This window comes from Colletotrichum graminicola (genome assembly GCF_000149035.1).
Source record: "Colletotrichum graminicola M1.001 genomic scaffold supercont1.28, whole genome shotgun sequence".
Lineage (NCBI taxonomy): Eukaryota > Fungi > Ascomycota > Sordariomycetes > Glomerellales > Glomerellaceae > Colletotrichum > Colletotrichum graminicola.
This window is the reverse complement of record NW_007361032.1, coordinates 522,654-544,027: the sequence shown is the minus strand read 5'-3', so window position 1 is coordinate 544,027 and position 21,374 is coordinate 522,654. Positions and strand designations below refer to the sequence as shown.

Genomic DNA, 21,374 nt, shown 5'->3' with positions numbered 1-21,374 from the left:
TGACTGATCATCGACATTCAAAAGGCTTGGCATTCGCACCGCTTGTGGAACGGTGAAATGATCGTTGCTCAGAGGCACTCCGTGAAGTATTAGCATAATTACATGGCTGGCTGGTGCCACAACGATGCTAGTCCTAATCCGTAGCGTGGCCTTGCCAAGTGCTTGGCTTTCTTGTACCAGTGATGAGGAACATGTCTTGCATCTTGAATCACGCGAGAGTGATTATCTAGTTCACCATTTGACAAGAGAGTACCTTTGCGGCACTTCTGTGGTTCACGGTACATTTTTTTGAATCATGACATTTGCTTGGCTGTTCCTGCTAAATTACACATGACGCCTCAGTCACCTGATTCTCGCCGGTATAGGTACCGTAAGCTCTCGTTAAATCGAATAACTGCTAGTGAGCAAGCTAACGGCAAGGGGTATCGCGGCCGCTGTGATAGGCATAGTGTGATGGCAGAAGCAGGGGTCTGAAGGTGGCAAAAGCACGGGTTGATCATTTACGTCAGCGGCAAGTTAGGTGGCAAGGGCCAGCAAATTGACTTATGATTGGCAGTTAATCCAGTGACCGCCTTTCGCTTTAGGCTTAGCGTAGTAGATACCCGCTAGCTGATATCGGCTAGATTGCTCTCTAGCGGTTATTTGATTCAACGATAGTCTACGGTATTGGTCTAGAGATGTTTCAGTCATGCTTACCCAGTGAACATTACCCCTCAGCTAGGGCACAGCGACATTGCAGGTGTTCATCAGTCTTTGTCTTGTCGATTGCTGCTTGTCCCAAATTCACGGAAACTAGTCGCCCGAATGGCGATTTTTCATGGGGTCATGGTTTGTCTTTCCGTCCCCAGCGTTCCAGCACTGGCAGTGCTGGGCAGCTATCATGCCGTCGATAAGACTTGTATTAATCACTAGAGAAAACTTGGCCGGAAGGTAGCAATCCCCGTACAGAAGTGCCTTTGGCACGTACGTCCAGGAACCCTATACTGCTAGGACTGCCATCTCGAGTTCATGAAAACTCACCTCAGACCCAAATTAGCAGTCCTCGAAAATCATATGATGAATCGGCCGATCTGAGCCTTGTTTGTGAAGTGTAACTGCTGCATGCACAGGAAGCAGCCATTTGTCCACTCTAATGATTCTAGAACCGACTCGACACGGAGATGGATACATACGATGGTATCACGTGCGTCAATGCGTGTGCCAAATCGGCACCTGGAGATTGCCAGCTAATATGATACGATGTATCCGTACAGCCGAGCGCTGTTCCCTGAGACTCGACTCTACCTGATGCCGGCGGACCTCGACGCCCGCATGCCGGGGCGGGCACTGAACACGCCCGTCGCCTCTCCACAGTCCGACCGCAGTGGCCCAGAAAGTCTCTTTTCCCCGCGTTTCTATCGTCACGCTGGCGGAGGCTTAGCTCGCTACATGACTACCAGATCCACAATCCACAAGCCCACGCTTTGAGTTCTCATTCTGCCATGTTGGACGAGGATAGGGATCCTTAACCATTTCTCGTTTCCCGAGCTTGATACCAGCCAGTGATTTAGTCACGCGCCCAGTGTGCAACAGCTATTATTACCGGGAGTCTGTCTCTCAGCGAGCCAGGTAACGCTGTATACTTTCAGCTTGCGTTTTCCTGTTTCCAATCACGGGCATGAGGTGGCTTGGTGCGCCGGAACCTTAATCACAAGGCGTTATGTGCCCATCGCTATGGCGGCTGTAGAGAGAGAGAACGGTGTTGAACATCAGATGATGTTTGATGAAGAGACAGTCGCGAAACTCAGATCAGAGCATGATCTCATGATCGAGAACCCTACCACCTCCGCCCTATATATTCTGTCATCATCACTCATCAATACAAGTCTTGGCCCGTCGTGAAAAGGACAAAGGACGCTTTCTTTACTATTATCGTCAAACCGACTGGTATATAACAGGATTATCGCTCGTTCACAGCCGCCAGAAGTTATTCGTAGCACAAGTCAAGACACAAGTAAGGACATTACTCGTCATGGCCACATCACTCTCGCTAACGAGCCGTCGCCAAGTCAATCGACAAGTTAGTATTGACTTGACCCGAAAACTTTCTCCGAAATATTCTTATTTCGACATGTCAGAAAGTCCTACCACTTCCGCGCGAAACCAAAGAGACCCGGGAAGCCCAACCATCACGGGTATTCCCTCCATCTTGACGGTCCTTCGTGAACCCGAATCCTTTTCCAACGACGATGACCGACGAGCGCAACAATACCGACATCAGTCTCCTGAGACCGCGTCCAAACTGGCGCGGGAGACATTGATCAGTATGTGCAAGACTATTGGTGTCGTCGGCGCACAACTGAACAGCAGCACAAACGATTCCGACTTCCAGCTCAGACAGCTTATCCACTTGGCACGCAATATATCCAAGAGACTGGACAATCATGATAGCAACGGATATGCAGGCCCTCCCCGCGTGGAGTAATCTTGATATTATTCGGAGAATTGGCATGCAAGCATCGACCAAAGGAAGGTATACTGTGGGGGATATTTGCATACTGGAAAGGCAACGGCGTTTTTTTTTTTTTTTTTTTTTTGTGGAAGCTCAGTGGGCAGCAAAGCTTCATCGGTGGATGGCATCAACCGTATACATCATTAGGTAGACTACAAAACCTGAGATTGTATACAAGTCACTTTCTCTACATTCTACAATTGGATGCTGGTCTGAATTTCAATGGAGTAAATGTAGACGTCGTGCTACGGCTCCTTGTCAAGCTTCATTCTTGGCCGACAACATATCTAGTACTCAATCGAGCAAAGCCCTTCCTAGTGACTTTATTCTCCCGCAAGCGTGAGAGGACATGCCAACCCCATTGAAATTTTGCTCGAAAATTTTCTTTGGGATATTGGCTTTTGAGAATAAACAACGAATATAATGTCGCTGTCGTGATGCCCTCAAAGGCATCACGCTTATGTGTGGGGCGGCCGGAATACGGCCGGGATTTCTCCGTTCCGGAGAAGTGGTTTTTCCGAACCGAACTTCGTCCCACTCGAAGAATCCATAGATCTTTCCTAACTCGAAAAGTGACTCTACGACATTCGCATAATCAATTGCCGAGGTGTTTCACTCCGTGACATGCTGACGTATGTCTCGACGTCAGTGTCTCGGCTGTCTCCATTGGACGAGATGGCCCTTCCAGAATTTTTATTTGTACTACCTGTCTCAACTGGCATTGAGTTGTATTTACAAGGCGTGCGGTCATCAGACCATACTCAACCGTCTCAAGATATCGAAAATGTTTTGCCGACTAACATCCGAACTTGAGCTTCACGTACTTAGAATCGCCACATGGACTGTCGAATCGATGGCCTATCAAACAGATCGCCGAATATGCGTCTCGCAAAAGCCATATTAACGAGATATTGAATTCCTCCCTAGGTTTTTTATTGTGGGAAGCAGCGACAAGCAACTGCGCCCTAATTCGGACACGGAAAGAATCACGGGAAGCTGACGGCCAAATGATAGGGAGGCGGGCGTCGCCAGGCTCATAGTCGTCGACGTTCCAGCTTTCTTTTTTCTTATCTTGTTTTGTGTCTGGCAGCCTTTCTGAAGATATCGAATACAGAGCATTGCCAGAGAGAATACGAACCGCTTATTGCTGCCCTCGACTAACAACTTCGTTTGAGCGATAGTGTTTTTGGGCATTTCCCCGGGGTTCAAAGCCCATCTGATCCATACCGCATGTCAAGGGATGATTTCAGATCATGAGAGGCTTGCACGGCACGGAATAGGTTGAGGCTCGGCTCTCCATCACATTTAGCTTAGCCGATTTAGGCTTAAGCTTTCCTGAAGAAGTGCAAATGCATGCAGTCTAGTAATGATTCTCTAGTTCTTACTTTCTGTTGAGGTTCAGTGTTGCCTATTTAATATGTATCATAATTGTCGGGTGCCTGGAGCGGGGCCCTAGGGGGGCACCAGAGTAGGACTAGGACTAAATAAACTAGTTACTAAAGGAATAACAAAAAAGGAAAACTCTATAAAAGATAGGGGTTAGAGAAGGCATATTAAAATAATTATTATAATTAAACCCTAACTACGCTTATTACTAACTTTTTTACTTAATACTATCCTTACTTTTAATACGTTTTAATATCTTTTTATCCTTAGGTATATTAACTACTAAAGTAGTAATAATACCTACTAGATCTTAAACTATAGCCTAGTAATAAGGGAGTATTATAATAAGATAACTAACGCCTAATATAACTAAGTTTATACTAGTAAATAAGTAGTATACTATTAACTTAAGTAAGCTATTAAAAAAAAAGCTAAAAGCTTTTTTAAAAAAAGAAGTAAAAAAAGTAAAAAAAAAAAATAATAATTAATTAAATTAAGGCCTTTTAAAGTAGTATATTTATAAAAGATATATAAAAAAAATAAAAATAACTACTAATCTCTAACTAAAGACTATATAACTTTATATTAATATACTTTTAAAAGGATTACTTACCTTAAGGTATAAAAAAAAAAGCTAAAATAAACTATAAGAATTTCTATTTTAGTTAGAAATACGTTTTAATATAATAAAAAATAAGTTTATAACTAATAATAATAAGGTAAAATATACTAGTGTTATACTAAAAAGTAACTTAGTATATAAATAAAGAAAGTATATAGGTTTTTATTATAAAAGTAAGATTAGTAAAATACCTTAAGAAGTTATAAAAGACTAGCTAAAAGTAGATATTACTAATAATAATATATAGGCTTTTAGTACTACTATAAAGCTAGACGTTATATAATAAGCCTTAGGCTAGTTATACTAATAATTTATTAATAAGTATAAGATAGTTAAAAAAAAGTGCTTTAACCTCTAAATAAAAAGGTAGTAAGTAGTCTATATCTTAAACTAGGTGCTTTTAGACCTAAGGACTTATATACTTACTAAAGGGCTACTAGCTACCTACTAGAAGTTAGATAATATAGTAAAAAAGGTAAAAATACTTACTAAGACCTATATAAAAGAGGTGTTAAGAAGATAGCTAAGGTAAAGTTAAAAAAAGAAAAGCTACTAAGGGGTAGTAGTATAACTAATAACTATAAATACCTTTTTAACTAAAGCTACTAGTATATACTTAATACTAATAGCTATAATACTAGTAAGTATACCTATATTAAAGCTAAGAGTTAAAAAAAAAAAAAAGTATAACACCTTAGCTAGAGAAGACCTAAGGACTACTTACTTATTATAACTATAAAAAGCCTAGGTACTAGTTAACTAAGTGTAATAAAAAGAAGTGTTATAAGTATAAATAACTATAATACTTAAGGAGATAGTATACCTTAGTACTAATAAGGGTTAATAGTATTAAGCTCCCTTAGGATAAAAGACTATACTACTACTTTAAAGTAGATTTTTATACTAAAATAAGTAGTATATAAAAAAAAAAGTATTAATTAATCTTAATATAAATAAAAATATACTATACTAAAAGATATTATATATAGAGGTACTAGTAGAGGTAAGCTAGAGGGGCCTAGCGCTTTAAGGTATATAAGGAGGTAAGGCCTTAGACTATAAAATAAAGAGGGTAGTAATAGAAGTTATAGATAATATAAAGGTCTTAAAGACATAAAGCTATACCTTTTAAGTTAGTAATATAGCTAGGTATAATATTATTTTAAGGATCCCCTAAGGATAAGTAGTATAACTAAATATAAAGTAAATAATAATTAGTTAGATATACTTATTAAGAAAAGACTACCTCTAACTTATCTAAAGTAAGTAAGAAATTAAAAAGGTATATAAGAAGTTAAGGGCTATTCTAGCCTATTAACTAATAATCTACTACTTATAATATAAGGAGGATAAAAAAGCACTAAAAATACCTTATTATAACTAAGGAGAAAAGGTAGAGGCTAAATAAGATAAAGGAATAAAGGCTACCTTACTAAAGGCTTATAAGGAATAAGTATATATATTTAATATAAGCCTAGTAGCCTAGCTAGTAAGTAATAAGGGCTACTTATATATAATTAATTTAAAGCTAAAGGTAGAAGTGCTATTTAGCCTTATCTACTTATTAGCTAAGAAAAAAGTAAAGGAATTAAGAATATATATTAATAAGTTACTTAAGAAAGGCTAAATTAAACACTTTATAAGCCTAGTAGGGGTATTAATCCTCTTTATTCTTAAAAAAGGAGGTAAGCTATATCTTTATATAGACTATAGGGGGCTTAATAAAGTAACTATTAAGAATTATATACTACTACTTTTTATTAGTAAAATCCTTAACTATTTAGTAAAAGTAAAGTAGTATATAAAGCTAGACCTAAAAGATATATATTACTAGGTAAGGATTAAAGTAAGTAATAAATAAAAAATAGCCTTTTATACTTACTATAAATACTTTAAATATTATATTATACTATTTAGGCTAGTTAATATACTAGTAATATTTTAGGTATATATTAATAATACCCTTACTAAGCTAGTAAATATTATATATATTATTTACTTAAATAATATCTTAATCTTTATAAAGGATAAAGAAAGTTATATAAAAGTAGTTAAGTAGGTACTAAGCTAGTTAGACACTATAGGGCTATATATAAACCTTAAGAAGTATGTTTTTTACACCTAGTCTATTAGGTTCTTAGGTTTTATAATATCTAATAAAAAGATTACTATAAAGTATAAGTAAGTATAAGTAATAGTAAAGTAGCTACTCCCTACTAGTATTAAGGAGATCTAGGTTTTCTTAAGGTTTATAAGATTCTACTAGTAATTTATTAAAAACTACTTTAAGGTATATACACCTTTAATAAATAGGCTAATATCTAAGGTAGTAAGAAAGTAAGTAATAATATAAGAAGTAAAGAAGGCTTTTTATAAGCTTTATACTTTATTTACTTAGGCCTTAATCCTTTAGTATTTTAACCTTAAGTTACTTATATAAGTTAAAATAGATATATCTAACTTTATAATTAGTATAGTAATATACTAACTTTATAAGGGAGTATAGTACTTAGTAGCTTTTATATTATAAAAGCTATAAAAAGTAAAACTTTATTATAAGACACTAAAAGTAAAGCTACTTATAATCTATAAGGTAGTAATTTACTAAAGACACTACTTACTATATATATAATATTAAATAATATTCCTAATAGACTATTTAAGGTATTACTACCTAGCTACTAAGCCCTAACTTAATAGTTATTAGGCCTAGCTACTATAAAATCTATTATTATTTAACTTTAAGATTAAATACTAGCCTAAAAAGGATAATATAGTAAATAAGCTTTTATAATAGCTAGACTACTAGCCTACTAAAAAGAAGGAAAAAGAAGTATATAGCACGTTCTTAGTAGATTTCTTTAGTAAATTTAGAAAATAGTTTATAATATTTAGACGTAGTAAGTCACTAGGTCTTAAGTTACTAGACTAAAAATAGCTTACTACTAACTTAAAAAATAAGATTATTATAGTATAACTAGTAAATAAGTAGGCCTAATTAGAAAAGTAGTAATAACTAAGTAGTTAATAGATAAGAGGAGAAGATAAAGCGCTATAGTATAATAGTAAACTATTTATCCTTAATAAGTATATAGTAAGGATAAAGTTACTAGTAGTATTTTATAATAAGCTAGCTAGGGGTTACTTAGAAGTAAACTATACACTTAAATATATTAAATAAATATATTTCTAGAAGTTAATAAGGAAAGACGTTAAGAAGTATATAAGGACTTATATAACATACTAGTAAACTAAACTAAGGCACTACTTATTATATAGGAAGCTAATACCCCTACTAGTGCTTAGCTAGCTATAGAAGTATATAACTATAGACTTTATTATAAAGCTACTAAAGTTAAAAGGCTTTAATAGTAAGGTATATAATAGTATTTTAGTAGTAGTAAATAAGCTTATAAAGTATACTATTTACTTACTTACCTAAAAAACTATTATAGCAGACTAACTAGTAACCCTTCTAGTAGATAAGGTGTTCTTAAGATTTAGTATTCCTATAGTAATAATATTAAATTAAGGATCTTTATTTACTAGCTATTTCTAAGTAGTAGTATACTACTAGTTAGCTATTAAGTAGAAACTTAGTACTACTTACTACCTCTAAATAGATAAATAAATAAAGTAGTAAAATTAGAATATAAAATACTTTTTATAAGCCTTTTATAATATAAAGTAAGATAATTAGGTTAAATAGCTTCTAATAGTAAAATTTATTTATAATAAGGTATAGTATAAAGTAACTAAAGTATTACTAGTAAAAGCCCTTATAGGTTACGCCTTATAAAATCCTTATAACATAAGACTAATAAGATAGAAACTAGTAAAGGTCTTTATAGCTTATAAAAAGGTTAAGAAGCTAAGAAGCTAAAAGGCTACTATTATTAGTATACTAAAGTCTATAAGCTAGACTTATAAGAAGTAGTATAACTAAAAAAAGATAGACGTTAAGTTTAAAGTAAGGGAAAAAGTCTTATTATTAGCTAAATTTATTAAGTAGAAATAACTATTAAAAAAGCTAGTAAATAAGTATCTTAGACCTTTTATAGTAATATAAGTAGTTACTAGTAAGAAAGCTTATAAGCTAAATATAAAAATAAAGTACTATATTTATAATATATTCTTATTATCTTAGCTAAAGAAGTTTAAAGAAGTACTAGTAAAGCTTTAGCCTATTTAAATTAAGAAAAAAAAAAGATATATATAAAGTAAACTAAATAGTAGTATATAAAAGACTATAGTAAAATAAGTAGTATCTTATTAAATAAAAAAAATATAATAAAAAAATTTTATAAAAGCTATAAAGAAATATATCTAAGGATTTATAATAAGACTATAAGTAAGAGGTTACTAGGGAGGTATAAAAAAACACTAAGTAAAAGTAAGTACTTAGCCTAAAAGGCTAGATTTTTTAATTATTTTTTAGCACTAAGGCTAGAAAGTATATAGCCTAAAGGCTAAGTATCTAAAGCTATAGTAGCTAGAAAAAAGAAAATAAAACTAAGAGAAGGCCTAAGGGGAGAGGCACTAAGGAGGTAGTAGTACTTACTTCTTCTTCTTATTTTTATCTCTATTAGGTATACTAAAGGCTATATTACCTTTAGACTAAAAGTTAAAGTTAGTAAAATACTAAAATAAAAGTTAGTAACTAAAAAGCACTAAAAGGTTACTAAAGGGGAAATAATATATAACCTAAAAGTAAGTAGTAGCCTACTTAAAGAAAAAGGTGCCTTAGGCCTTAATAGCCTTAGTCTGCTCCTTAAAAAGTACGTTTTAGTGCTAAAGCGCTATAGTAGCTACTTTAGCTAACTTAGTTAAAAAGGTAGTAGTAGTAGTAAAGGCCTTAAAAGCTATAACCTTATAGCTATAAAAAAGCTACTTTTCCTTTTTAGCTTTAGCCTTATACTTAGTGTTAGGGGCCTTAGTAGTATTTACTTTTTTTTAAAAGGCTTTTTTAACTATAGTTTAAGTAGTAGTAACCTCTTTTTATATAAAAAGTTAGTTAGGAGGTAGTTATAAGGTACTAAAAAAGATATACCTTATAGTAGTAGTAGTTAGTATATATAGTACTATTATAGTAAAAGGCCTTAAAGATATTTTTAAAGGTAAAAGTAGTAAAAGTTATAATATAAGTAGCTTATAAAGGGTTAGTAAGGGGTTACTAAAGTACCTCTTATTAGTAAAAAAAAAATAATAATATAAAAATACTTATATAAATATACTTCTTATTATATATTTTAGTGTACTAAAAGTACTTATTACTAGTAGCTAATAGTATAATTAGAACTAAGATATAAGTAAAAAAAGGCCTTTAGGGGGTATTAAGGTATTAAATACTTACTAATAGTCTTAAGGTAGTAAGAAAACTTAGCCTTAGTGTTAGCTATATTTATATACTAAATAGATATAGCCTAAAGGTAGTAGTAGTATAAAATAAAATAAACTATAGTATAGTTATTTTTATTTTTTTTATTTAAAAAGCTAATAGACTAAAAAAGTAGTAAAAAAGTAGTAGTAAGGCCTTTAGTACTTTTAGAGGTAATAAAAGTAGTAATATTAGTAGTAGTAGTAGTATTAGTAAAAGTAGTAGTAAATATAATAATAGTAATAAAAAAGCTAGTAGTACTAATACTATTACTAATACTATTATTATTACTATTACTACTAAGTAGTAGTAGTAATAGTAGTAATAAAAAAAATAATAATAATAATATAAAAGTATTATAAAAAAAAAATAAGTAATAAAAAAATTAATAAAAACTTAAGTTAATTTAAATTACTTATTTTAAGTTAGTATTAAAAAAAAAACTAGTTATAATAATAACTTAAGCTTATAAAGTTAAAACTAAAAAAGCCTTAGTAAAAAAGACTAGCTAAAACTAAAAAGTTATTAATACTAACTATAAAAAGTAAAATAAAAATTCTTTTTTATTATAAAAGTAGTATAACTTAAGGCTTAATAAATAGTTAATAAAAAAGCTAGATATTATAATAATAAAAATAATAAAAAGTATATAGTACTTAAAGAAGTACTATAAAGCCTAGTTAATAAAAAGTATTAAAAAGTATTATAAGTAAATAAAGTATCCTTATTATAAAGTAAGTAGTCTTTTACTAAGTAAGGTAATATAAGACTTATACTTTAGGCTAAAAAACTAAACTACACTAAGGAGGTAGTAGTTAGGGCCTAGCTAAAATATAATAGTATAAAGGTAAAGCTAAAAGTAAATAGTTAGCTAAAAAAATAACTACTTATCTAGTAGCCTACTAAGCCTAATAAGCGTTCTTAGATATCTCTTAAGATACTAAAAGATAAGTATAAGGTATAAGGCTTAGCTATTAAATAGTCTAAGCAGCTAATAAGGGGACTACTAGCAGGTAGCTAGCTTAAGGCCCTAAGGGATTAGGAGTTAGGCGTAAGGCTTAGCTATTAAATAGTCTAAGCAGCTAATAAGGGGGCTACTAGCAGATAGCCTGCTTAAGGTCCTAAGGGCAGGACCTTAGAGGGGGAGGATTATATTAGGTGCCTAGAGCAGGGCCCTAGGGGGGCACTAGAGTAGGACTAGGACTAGATAAACTAGTTACTAAAGGAATAATAAAAAGGGAAAACTCTATAGAAGATAGGGGTTAGAGGAGGTATATTAGAATAATTATTATAATTAAACCCTAACTACGCCTATTACTAACTCCTTTACTTAATACTATCCCCGCCTCTAATAATAATCTATAGAAGTTATAAAACTTTAGCACTTAGGTGGGATAAGATACTGTCATTATTAATACAAAGGCGTGCACGTAGTGGACACAAAGCGGAGTTTTGCAAAAGCTTATCGCATACCATGAAAATAATGCAGTCTGCGACGCTTTTGATATCAGAATATTAGGGAAGCAGGCATTGATGCTATCTATGTAACTCTGGTAAACAGGGTCCGACCGTACTTGGGTTCGACACAGTGGTGCTTTGAGGGACAAAGGTACGTATGATAAGTAAATGAATAGTCGCATGAACTCGAGAAAAGCAATCCGTATAAGACACCCACGGGTGAACTACCGTTATGTTCATCGAAGTGACCCCCGAATGAGTGGCAACATGTTCAATAAGTGCAAGTTGCCACAGTCCATGTGTGTGGTCAGAGCGGACGTTTACTTGAAGCTGCATCCTGATTGAATCAAAGCGATATTTGCATCAAGATGGGTCAAAGCGAGGGATATTCGTGCGCGTGTACTATCCCAAATGGAAAGATCGAAGCGTAAACACCTTTTCAGTCCCATACAGAATCAAGGATTGCAAAATATAAGCATGAAGACGAAACGGAGGCATGAACAAAACTACGTGAAACAGTGGAGGAAATGATAAACATCCGGAATCCGGATAGCGTGCGCAAATTGTCTACAGCTTTGAAGTCAAAGACCATGGCAGGTATATCCAGGACAAGACGAGGGAAGAGGCATTGTAACGGTGTCTCTATCTTGGTGACGTACGCGGCTTCTCAAGGTTCTCCGTCTGATATATGAGCAGAGACCACAATGAACACCGCCAGCAGAGCCCATCTCATTCCGATCCTTGACATAATTCTATTCCTAGACAGAAACTTCAAGCTAACTTTCTGAAGCATTTCCACGCATTGAGAATGCTCTTCAAATTATTTTCCTATATCGAATAATCGCTCGGCTGCCCCGGCCGGGCGAGCTTTTTTTGTAGACATTCAGATGGTTGGCACTTGCATGAACGGCGACTTCGTCACTGCTTCAATCAAGACGCACACACACTTCTCGTGGGACTATGAAATCTCAAATAATCAATCGCCAAATCAGAGAAAAGCGGATAATGACATGCCATTCATAAGTCAGAGCCAGGTTTGTTTCTTCACCTTCAGGTGGGATGCGTTTTCTACCGTATTACCTTCAAGACCGGTTGCCCGTTTTTGTGAATTCTCAGATATCTCAATAGCTTCCGATACAACTATCCGGCATGGAGTCTCCTGCTTGGAACTTTTCCCCTTGAAATACTAAATATGGAGTTGACGTGCGACATGACCAAGCAGTGATCTTTCGCTCGTGATGGTGGTGTTCGCCATAATTGGTATGAACCAGTGGGGGGATTTGTTAGCAGCTGACACATGCTTGTGTGTCTCAGCCCTTGAAAAGTTCGGCCAAATGAGACGGCGGTGGCAATTATGATAACGAAGTATACATGATAGCGCCATTGCTAGATAGAGATACCTCTGAACAACATAGGCACACATATTTGGTCAAAGCCTTAGAAAAGCATCTAACGTCCTCATGGCATAAAATGCCGAATGTTTCTTTGCTTAAAAATAAGAAAAGGTTTACGACGGAATTCGCAACAAAGACGCCAGTAGACACTCTGACTTAGGGAACTCCTGAGGCGAAACAGAGCAGCAAAAGATTGAGGCATCATGGCACCACCTTTCCTTGCTCGCGGAGTTATTCCTCCTTAAGCTTGCTAAGTAGACATATCAGAACTTTTCGCAAAGCCAATCCGCCAACTTCATATCTTCGAGTACCAAGAAGAATTGGCGGTGGTGGTGCCGACAGACGGCCAAGGCCACGGCCACCAAGGCGTGCGTGGTAGCGGTTGGTCCATGGACTCTAGTCCCTGCAAATATTACCCTGGATGCATATGGCATAATAAAGTTTTGGAAAACTTGAAGCATGTGTACTTATCTTCGGCGTCATTGTTGTTGGTGTCGTCGGATGCAACAGAACTATTGAAAGCAAGCCGGCATTGTAAGGCGACACCATCGGCGAGGAAGGTGACCAATATGTTGCTAAACTGCCTAGAGTTACATGGTCATGATTGACTTCACAAGGGTACTTAAAGGGTCAAATGTGCTGCTCTTTCTCTCTCAAATCCACTTCCTCATTACGCTCATCAAACATCAACTCTTCTATTAGGCTCTTGGCAACTAGCTTACCGTCATACGAGGGCTTCCAAGGCTTTCTCTGCGAGCTTCTCGAAAGATATTCATCCCTAATTACTCATTTTCTTCACAATGCGTTTCTCCCAGTCTCTCATTGTTATGGTCGCTGCCACCATGGGTGCCAACGGTGCTCCATCTGGCATGGACACCCGTGAGCAGAGGTATGTACATTGGACGCAGGAATCATTGCTAGAGTTAATCTATACTAATATGTTTACAGCGCTCTAAGCCATCCCGCTCTTATGGGCAGACAGGCAACCCCGGTTGTGCCAGATGCCACTCCTTCTGCTCCCTCTCCCGTCCCGGAGCCTAAGAAAGACGGCGACAAGAATGGCGACAAGAACGGCGACAAGAACGGCGACAAGAACGGCGACAAGAACGGCGACAAGAACGGCGGACGTGATGGCAACCTCGATGGAATCCAGGACTGCCGCGCCGAGGACCGCGGCCTTGACAGGGACGGAAGACAGTGCTGCATGCGCAGTCGCCAGGACGGTGATCGCGATGGCGACCGCAGGGTGCCCCGCGATGATCGCGATAGTGACCGTAATGGACGTGGCGACAACCGGGATGGCCAGCGCGATTGTTTCCGCAACGACATCAACGGCCCACCTCCCCCGCTTGGCCCCCCGTTTGGCCCCCCCTTCGGTCCCTACCCTGTTCAGCCCCGTCCCGGTTTCCGCGACGCCCCGGGTGTCTATCCACCAGGCTTCCCCGGAGCCGTTCCTCCTCCTCCTCCTCCACGCTTCCCCGCAGCCGTTTCTCCTCCCCCTCCTCCAGGCTTCCCTGGAGCCGTTCCTCCTCCTCCTCCTCCTCCAAGCTTCCCTGGAGCCGCTCCTCCTCCTCCTCCTCCTCCCCCTCGTGGTCCGGACGGTCCCCGTGGCCCCGGTGGCCCTGATAGGCCTCGCCGTGGTTCTGACGGGGGTCGTGATGGCGCCACGAAGACCGAATAGACGAGTATCGTCCCACCTTTGGGTCTTTGACTATACTCGTAACATGCCTATACATATTTGCAATCCGTTAATGGGAAGCGTGGATAATTTGCTTTTATGCTCGTCTCCGCTCTGGCTTTTGGTGGGATAGTAGGATGGCCGATATCGTAATGTCTTTAGTAATGGTACACTTCCGGAAGCAAGTGTCTTTGGGTTTCTAGACCGGGATAGTGTAGCTAGGTAATGCATCATATTTTACATCGAACATTGGTAATTGGCTCTCTCGGCCTCGAAGCGTGGTTTAGCCAGGCACATCCCTATAATGCGAGTGAAATGGCAACAACTTCGAGGACCCCGAGAGTTACTTCGCCCTTATCTCCATCAGTCTGTGGTTAGTTGTCATATTAACGTAGTCGATCGGGTCCTATTGGGGTTCGTCAAAGCTGTTTGAAGTGGTTACACAGTAAAGCTCGGGATACGCAGGCAGATTATGTGTCGTCGCAAGTTGGTATCATCATCATGGGAGGGGGCATTGACAACATGCGCTAAGTAAAACAAGCAACTGGTCCCATGAAAAGAAGGGGAACGTAAGGACTAGCGCAGATGGGAACTTAAAGTTCTTGTGTGTATGTCCGAGACCCAGATTGTGCAAAATATCAAACCACTCAGCTTTCGATGACAATTGAGGCCATAGTCATTGGCATCAGACAGGGTCTAGTCACCGGGCTAGGAGATGGCATTGTTGCGGAATTGGGTGTGGGAGTTGGTGTATCCAATGTCGTTGAAGAAGATGAGTGGCTTACCGTCGACCTTGGTGGGCGCTACGTTCAAGGGAACCTGGAAGATGTTCTCACAGAAGGATCTGAAGTCGAGGTAGTACATACTACCGGGTTTGGTAAGCTGAGCTTCGATAGCATTGTAGCGGCCGTTGGCCTTCGGCTTTCGAAGCAACGTCGGTAGCGCCTTGGTGGTCCAGAAGCCGTACCCCATCGTGAGCGAGTTCGCAGAACCGATGACGTCGTTCTGGACACCAAGAAACAAAACGGCGTAGTAGATGATATCCTGGATGCCGGCCTTGTTGACATCGGGGGCCTGCAAGGACTCATCTTAAGGTAGGGAATGGACTCATCCGATCAATTATGTCTACCACCAATAGTGAGGACCAGCGATTGAGAAGTCCACATGACGACCGGAGTAACGAAAGCAAGCAGTAAGAAGGAAGTTTTAACATGCTATAAGCAGAGGTTATGGTTGTCTTGAGACTAACCTTGCTTCCAGCCAGCAAAGTAGAGCCATGGTAGGCCCAGAAGCCGACGAAGCCAGGGGCTTTTCGGAAGTGAATTGTACTGCCGGTTTTGAAACAGAAATGGGTGTTGTTCTCGTGACGAACAACTGTTATTGCGACGAAAAGCTGCAGGATCATGGCTTCAGCACCGACCAGAGCAAGCGCTGGGGTTGCCATTTGCCTCGACGGTGCCACTCAGCAGCACCGCTGCGAGATGAGATAGGGGCACATGGCGACGAAACAGAATGAGTTAGGTTGGGATAGTATGAGCCGGAGATTCATTGGCCAAGGTGGCAAAAGATACGATCCATATAGAATAAATATAGAGTTGAACGGGAGCCGAATGCCTCTACCAGAGGGAAGTGAGGACTGGTCGACCAAGCTTCATCACAAAGGCCACCAGGTTGTCGTTGGGGGAATCCAAAAGAGCAGTGGAATTGATATACTCGGCACCACGATTGGAGGAATATGATCAAGTCGATTAGGACGGCCATAGTGTATGATGGGATGCCGGTGAGATGGAAACCCTTCGAACAATTGGTATTCTCCCCCACGAGGGGCAATTTGTCCGCAGCCATCCTGCCAGGTCTATGTCCACTTGGAGGGGCTTTATCGGATGCGCCAACACCAAATGAAAGGGTTAGATGGAGATAATGGGAGGCTGTCCGTGGTGCAGCGCCTCTGGAACTTGGAAAGGGATCGGAGACATTCGGGGTCGGGAAATGGGGCAAATCCCAAATTCCATGTGATGTATGGGGTTGCTCCTCCCTTCAAGCGTATGCTGCTCCGTCGTGGCAAACCCTCAGGTCTAAGCTTCTCGAGTTGAACAGCCTGGAGGTGAAAATACCGGGGTCCCGCCCACGAATGGCAACGCACTTGGTTGCCGGACCAGACGGCATAGCAATACGTACGAGAGAAGATTAGATTGAAGAGATCAGGTCAAGAGTAGCAATGAAGCGTGTGTAGCATGGGCTCGAGGGAAGCTATTATAGACCGAGGACCGTGTCGCATGGCAACCTCGACATGCCGGCGGCAGCCAGCAACTCTAGAATCCGGCTAAGCCGTATATGGTAGCACAGTGTTAAGTCCTGGTAGCAGGAACTGCCAGTTTCTTCCCGACGAAATTAGATGTGCTTGGTTCTTTGGGTCCTTGAGGAGGACGGAAGACAGGTCGCAGTTGAAGGTGTCCCGGGTGTCACGACTGTGCCGCAGGTGTATGATGCGGAGGATGGGATGCGTCCAGGCGACCGTCAACTTGGCAAGGCCATGGTAGTTTCTTGGGTTGTTGATTTTACGGGGAACTGCCCAGGCTGCGTATTTCGGTCTGACACATGTCGGTTTCAACGAGTCGAAATAAGCAACTGGGTTCTGATTGAAAATGCTGACAAACCATGGCAGTGTAGTATGCATCTGTGACATGCGACATTCCCCGTTCACTGAGGAACAGGAACCTACGGTACCTACGTCGTACCTACTGCTGCCATCTGTGGGCAAGGTTCATGGTTGTTTGCCCCGTTGGCGCTAATATCAGGTAGCGGTAGCCACATGAGACGGCGCGCAAACGCTTCAAGGGGAATAAGGCATTGGGAGGGAGAGTGAGCCCAGCGGTCTGGATCCATTACGTTACGAAAATTCGACAAAGCCAAGTCCTCCCCAAGCTCTTGTTAGCAGCGTGTTATCTCAAGACCCTGGCAGAGCGGGCCGGTCAAGGTTAAAGCAAGCTCGGCCAGCCATCCCCATCCCCGTCCACGTTTCTCACAGGTGGCGCAGCATGTGCTTGATCAGGGTCGTTTAGCTAACATGGAAAAGATGAAAATGATCTCTTCCGACACCCCTCATCACGCCCGTCGTGCCTGTGCGGAGGATGGATGGTGGCGCGCTCAGCTTCAGGGGGACAAGCATCTCTCCCTTGCTGCGGGAGAGTACCTACCTAGGAGGAGCCCGAGTGTGGCAGCCCTACCAAACGTCGGGCGGGGGGACGTGATGCCTCGGACGGTCAGGAAACCCCTATATTCATAGAGTGTTGTGGGTTGCCCCAGCCATCGGCCCGGCGGAAGCTGAGGCGGCAAGGTACCTACATTGATCGAGATCAAGGAAGGGGTGTGCTGGCTGGCCTGACCGCTGTGGACTCGCAAAGGGCCATCGTACCGACTTCACGCCACATGGCGTGAGGTCCAAGCTCCGGGCTTAATCCAGCAGGTCGGTGTCGCCAGGACGGTAGGACTATAATAGTAGACTCGATATCGACCAACGGCCAAGCCGCTGGCTGATCCCGTCGTCACCCTTTTGGTAGGTCTGGCCGCGGGAAAACAGCGTGAGAGATGATCCCTGGCGTAGCACTAGTCATTCCGGATGGTCAACAAGCAATCCTCTAGGATGCTCAATGATTGCGGACGACAAGGTATGGCATCGCGTGGCGTCGCAGCAGCGCCAACTGAGAGAGAAAGAGAGAGGAGGGGAGGGGGGTCCGATGTCGGCTAGGAGCTTCTGAATGGAGGCAGTGAAGCGGTGCAGCGGAAATTCGACGCGGAGGCGACGCCATTCGGGCATGGCATCGCAGGCAGGATAGGGCACAACGGCCGCCGCTGTCTTTGATGTCTGGTCGGCCAGACTCTCAACTATTACTAGGTACGTGTGGCAGGTATCAGGACGGCGGAGGGTGTAGACCAGGCGAGGACGAAGGCCAGGTTCACCTGCATTTGTGGAGCTGCAAGGGGCGATTACTGATAAGGTCTCTTGCTCTCGTTCTCTCTCTCTTTCTTTGTCTTTCTCCATTTCATCTGCTTTCTAGTGGTGTACAGTGTGTTTGTTGACCAAGAGTCCAAGACCTTCTCTGTTGGAAGCAATGGTGAGTTCCAGACGCCCGACGTGGGATACAGGTAGGGCAAAGAGATTGGGATAGTCTCGTAACTGGGCTTGTTGCGTCCACCGTGGAGGGGTTGCCCGGGCATCTAGGTATTGAGATGTGCTTTGCCAACGGTTGGTGGGTAGAAGGCTTCTTCTTCTTCTTCTTCGTCTTCTCCCGTGGATTGTGGACCGGTGACAAGGGGTATGGCGGTGCGACGACCCCTCCCCTCCCATGCCCAGGATACGACCCAAAGGGTTGGTTTAAGCGGGTAATTACGCGTTTAACGAAGCAATTTTCTGCCCGTCTCGCGATGGACATATGCAGCGCCGCGAGGGGGGGGGGGGGAATGCTGGGCCATTTTTCTTTTCGATTCGTTTCTTTTCTTTTTATTCTTCTTTATCTGCGATAGGAGCTTTTCCAGAAGAAATGAGATTAAAACTAAACCATGGTTTCGTCTGCCGCGCTCGTTGCTTGGGATAGGTAGAGCCGGTGGTTGACAAAGTTTGTTTATGGCGATAGTAGTCTGAACTCGTCGGTACCATGCCATGTAATGTGCAATCTCGGCCCAAGGGAGGGGACAAAGTCAGAAATGGGAATGCGGCGGGCAAAGGAAGAGGCGGCGTTCTGTTTTCTGGACCGTCAAGAGTTGGTGAGCCGGCGCTAATTCGCCATGTCATTCATATGCATCAATCAGTCAATCAAGCCATCAATCGAATCAGACGAGTCGAATGCGATCAATCAGCAAAAGACAATGTGAATACTTACCCAGCTACCGTAGTCGATGGCCAAACAAGGGCCAGGATCCTTTCCGGTCCCAGTATGTGTGCTACGCTGTGATCCTACAACTCTTCCTTTGCAGTCGACCACTGGGACGATCGTTGCCCTGCCCCTGGCTGCTGGGGACCCTCCCCTGCAGGCCGTCGCTATCGACATCGACTGGACGTAAAGGCGTTTTGGGAGCCAGATGCAGCGTCGGTAAACTGATGCATGCGCCGAGAAGGCAAAAAAGGAAAGTCGGCCTGTCTGGTCTGGTCTGACGGTGTGCCCCCCCTCTCACTCTCTTCGCTCCAGGCGAGGCGAGGCGATGCGGTGCAGTTTGAAAGTGATGCACCAGAAGCCCCCTTCCCCCCTCCATCCCCCATTCGTCGAGTCAAAGTAACCCCAAGGAGGTGAAGGGCCAAGAGCGCAAGAGGAAAAGCAACCGGGTTTGACGAGAAGGGTACCTCGGTACACGGCAGAAACACGATGATGATACCAGGGTGGTTTGCAGACCAAGACAAGTCTAACGGAAAAGAAAGCAGCAGCCCAACAGTCTTGCGTCTTCCCCGAGCTTACTGTGGACGCACATAGTGTAGGTAGGTAGGTAGTATGCAGACGGGACGAAGCTGTGGGGGAGGACGGCTCTGAATTCCCGGTTCAGTAAGGGGGCTGGATCCGAATGGTCCAACCGACAGATCAACGGGCGTTTCTCTCGTCAGGCTGGCTGACACTAAGATACGTATCCGTATCTCAGATAGTTGCGCGCAAGAAGATGATATTATCTGAGGGACATGTGCCCCCCTCCTCTTCTGCCGCTTGCTTCCACGGTGTGTTGATGTTGGCCGGCAATCTCTATTGCGCACCTCTCTTTCTCTCATTCTCTCCCACCTCCTTCTTCTAGGCCCTCGTGTGTCTGGGTGTTGTTTTTTTCAGTCTTCTTGTCTATTCTTATTCTCTACGCGGACAGGATCGTCGCGCAACGGTCAACGAGCTCGTCCAAGACGCCAGCCGCCACTTCCCAATCACCGAGTCGGTCGAGCGCTAGCAGTCGTATGGGAGCGGGCGTCGGCCAGGCAAGCAATTTGCTGGGATAGTGCGGAAGAAGCGGAGGTATCGAACCGAAACCTACACGGAACGAAGGCCCTGAGCGGTGGACCGAAGGGAGCCCGAGGGAGAAGGTGATAAAAGAAGAAAAAAAGAAGAAGAAAACGAAAGACAAAACGAAACAAGGCGGCAAGACTGCGGCGAAGTCTGACGAAGGCGACGCATATACCCATCGGGTTTGGCCATCATCAGCGGAATATCAGACAGACACCAGCCGCTGCCGTTACTGTCTGTCTGTCTGTCTGTCTGTTAGTGTGTGAGCTTTCAGCTTGCCAGCGGCCGGCCTCGACACGATCCCTGGACGCCAGACCATCTATTCTCTCGCCGTTGATAGAAGGTCCCTTGCGAAGGTCAGTAAGCTCACACGAATATTACATACATGCAGATATCAATCTCGCTTCCCATTCCCGAGAAATCCCCCACAGCCCCTCCCTCGCGGCTGTCTCGTTCTTGTACTTGTAATCAATAGTAGCAGAACTGACAGATTGTCTTGACAGCCACGAGGAATGACAAGCAGACATTCTAGCCTCTGACCAGAAACCCACACCACCCCCCCCAGAGAGAAGAAAGGCAAAGACGAAGGAAAAGAAGCCGGAGTAGAAAAAGAAAAGAAAAGAAAAGAAAAGAAAAAGAGAGAGAGAAAAGGACGACAACGAAACGGCCGCATCAGCCCATTGCAGCGGGCGCAACAGACGCACAAGACGCCTAAAACGGGTAAAGGCTCGGGGCACAGCAGCAATTAGCAGCAACAACAACAGCGACAGCGGCCCTTGCTCCCCCCTCCCCCGGTACCCATACCCAGGCTCGGTACCCAGATTCATACCTACCGGTAGGTATCTACGGAGTATCCGTACCTACCTACCTACCTACCTACATACCTGTACATTGTATGTAAGGTACCTGATTGGGGTAACTAACTACCTGCACACCTACGGATACACCTACCTACATAGACGGCAGGAGAGGCCCACATAGGTCAGATCGCTTCTC

The 21,374-nt window shown here is 41.8% G+C and overlaps 3 protein-coding genes across 3 annotated transcripts; 2 read left to right on the top strand and 1 right to left on the bottom strand.

Moving 5' to 3' along the window:
* Positions 1-2,110: 2,110 nt before the first annotated feature.
* Positions 2,111-2,464, top strand: GLRG_07141 (uncharacterized protein; the record flags this gene model as incomplete). The annotated part of the gene is made up of 1 exon (XM_008097826.1): positions 2,111-2,464. One exon carries the CDS (start codon positions 2,111-2,113, stop codon positions 2,462-2,464), a length of 354 nt encoding a protein of 117 aa, XP_008096017.1.
* An 11,064-nt stretch (positions 2,465-13,528) lies between these two features.
* Positions 13,529-14,409, top strand: GLRG_07140 (uncharacterized protein; the record flags this gene model as incomplete). The annotated part of the gene is made up of 2 exons (XM_008097825.1): positions 13,529-13,617; positions 13,677-14,409. The coding sequence occupies 2 exons, from the start codon at positions 13,529-13,531 to the stop codon at positions 14,407-14,409; spliced, it is 822 nt and encodes a 273-aa protein (XP_008096016.1).
* A 705-nt stretch (positions 14,410-15,114) lies between these two features.
* On the bottom strand, positions 15,115-15,850 carry GLRG_07139 (uncharacterized protein; the record flags this gene model as incomplete). The annotated part of the gene is made up of 2 exons (XM_008097824.1): positions 15,115-15,480; positions 15,656-15,850. 2 exons carry the CDS (start codon positions 15,848-15,850, stop codon positions 15,115-15,117), a joined length of 561 nt encoding a protein of 186 aa, XP_008096015.1.
* Positions 15,851-21,374: the final 5,524 nt, after the last annotated feature.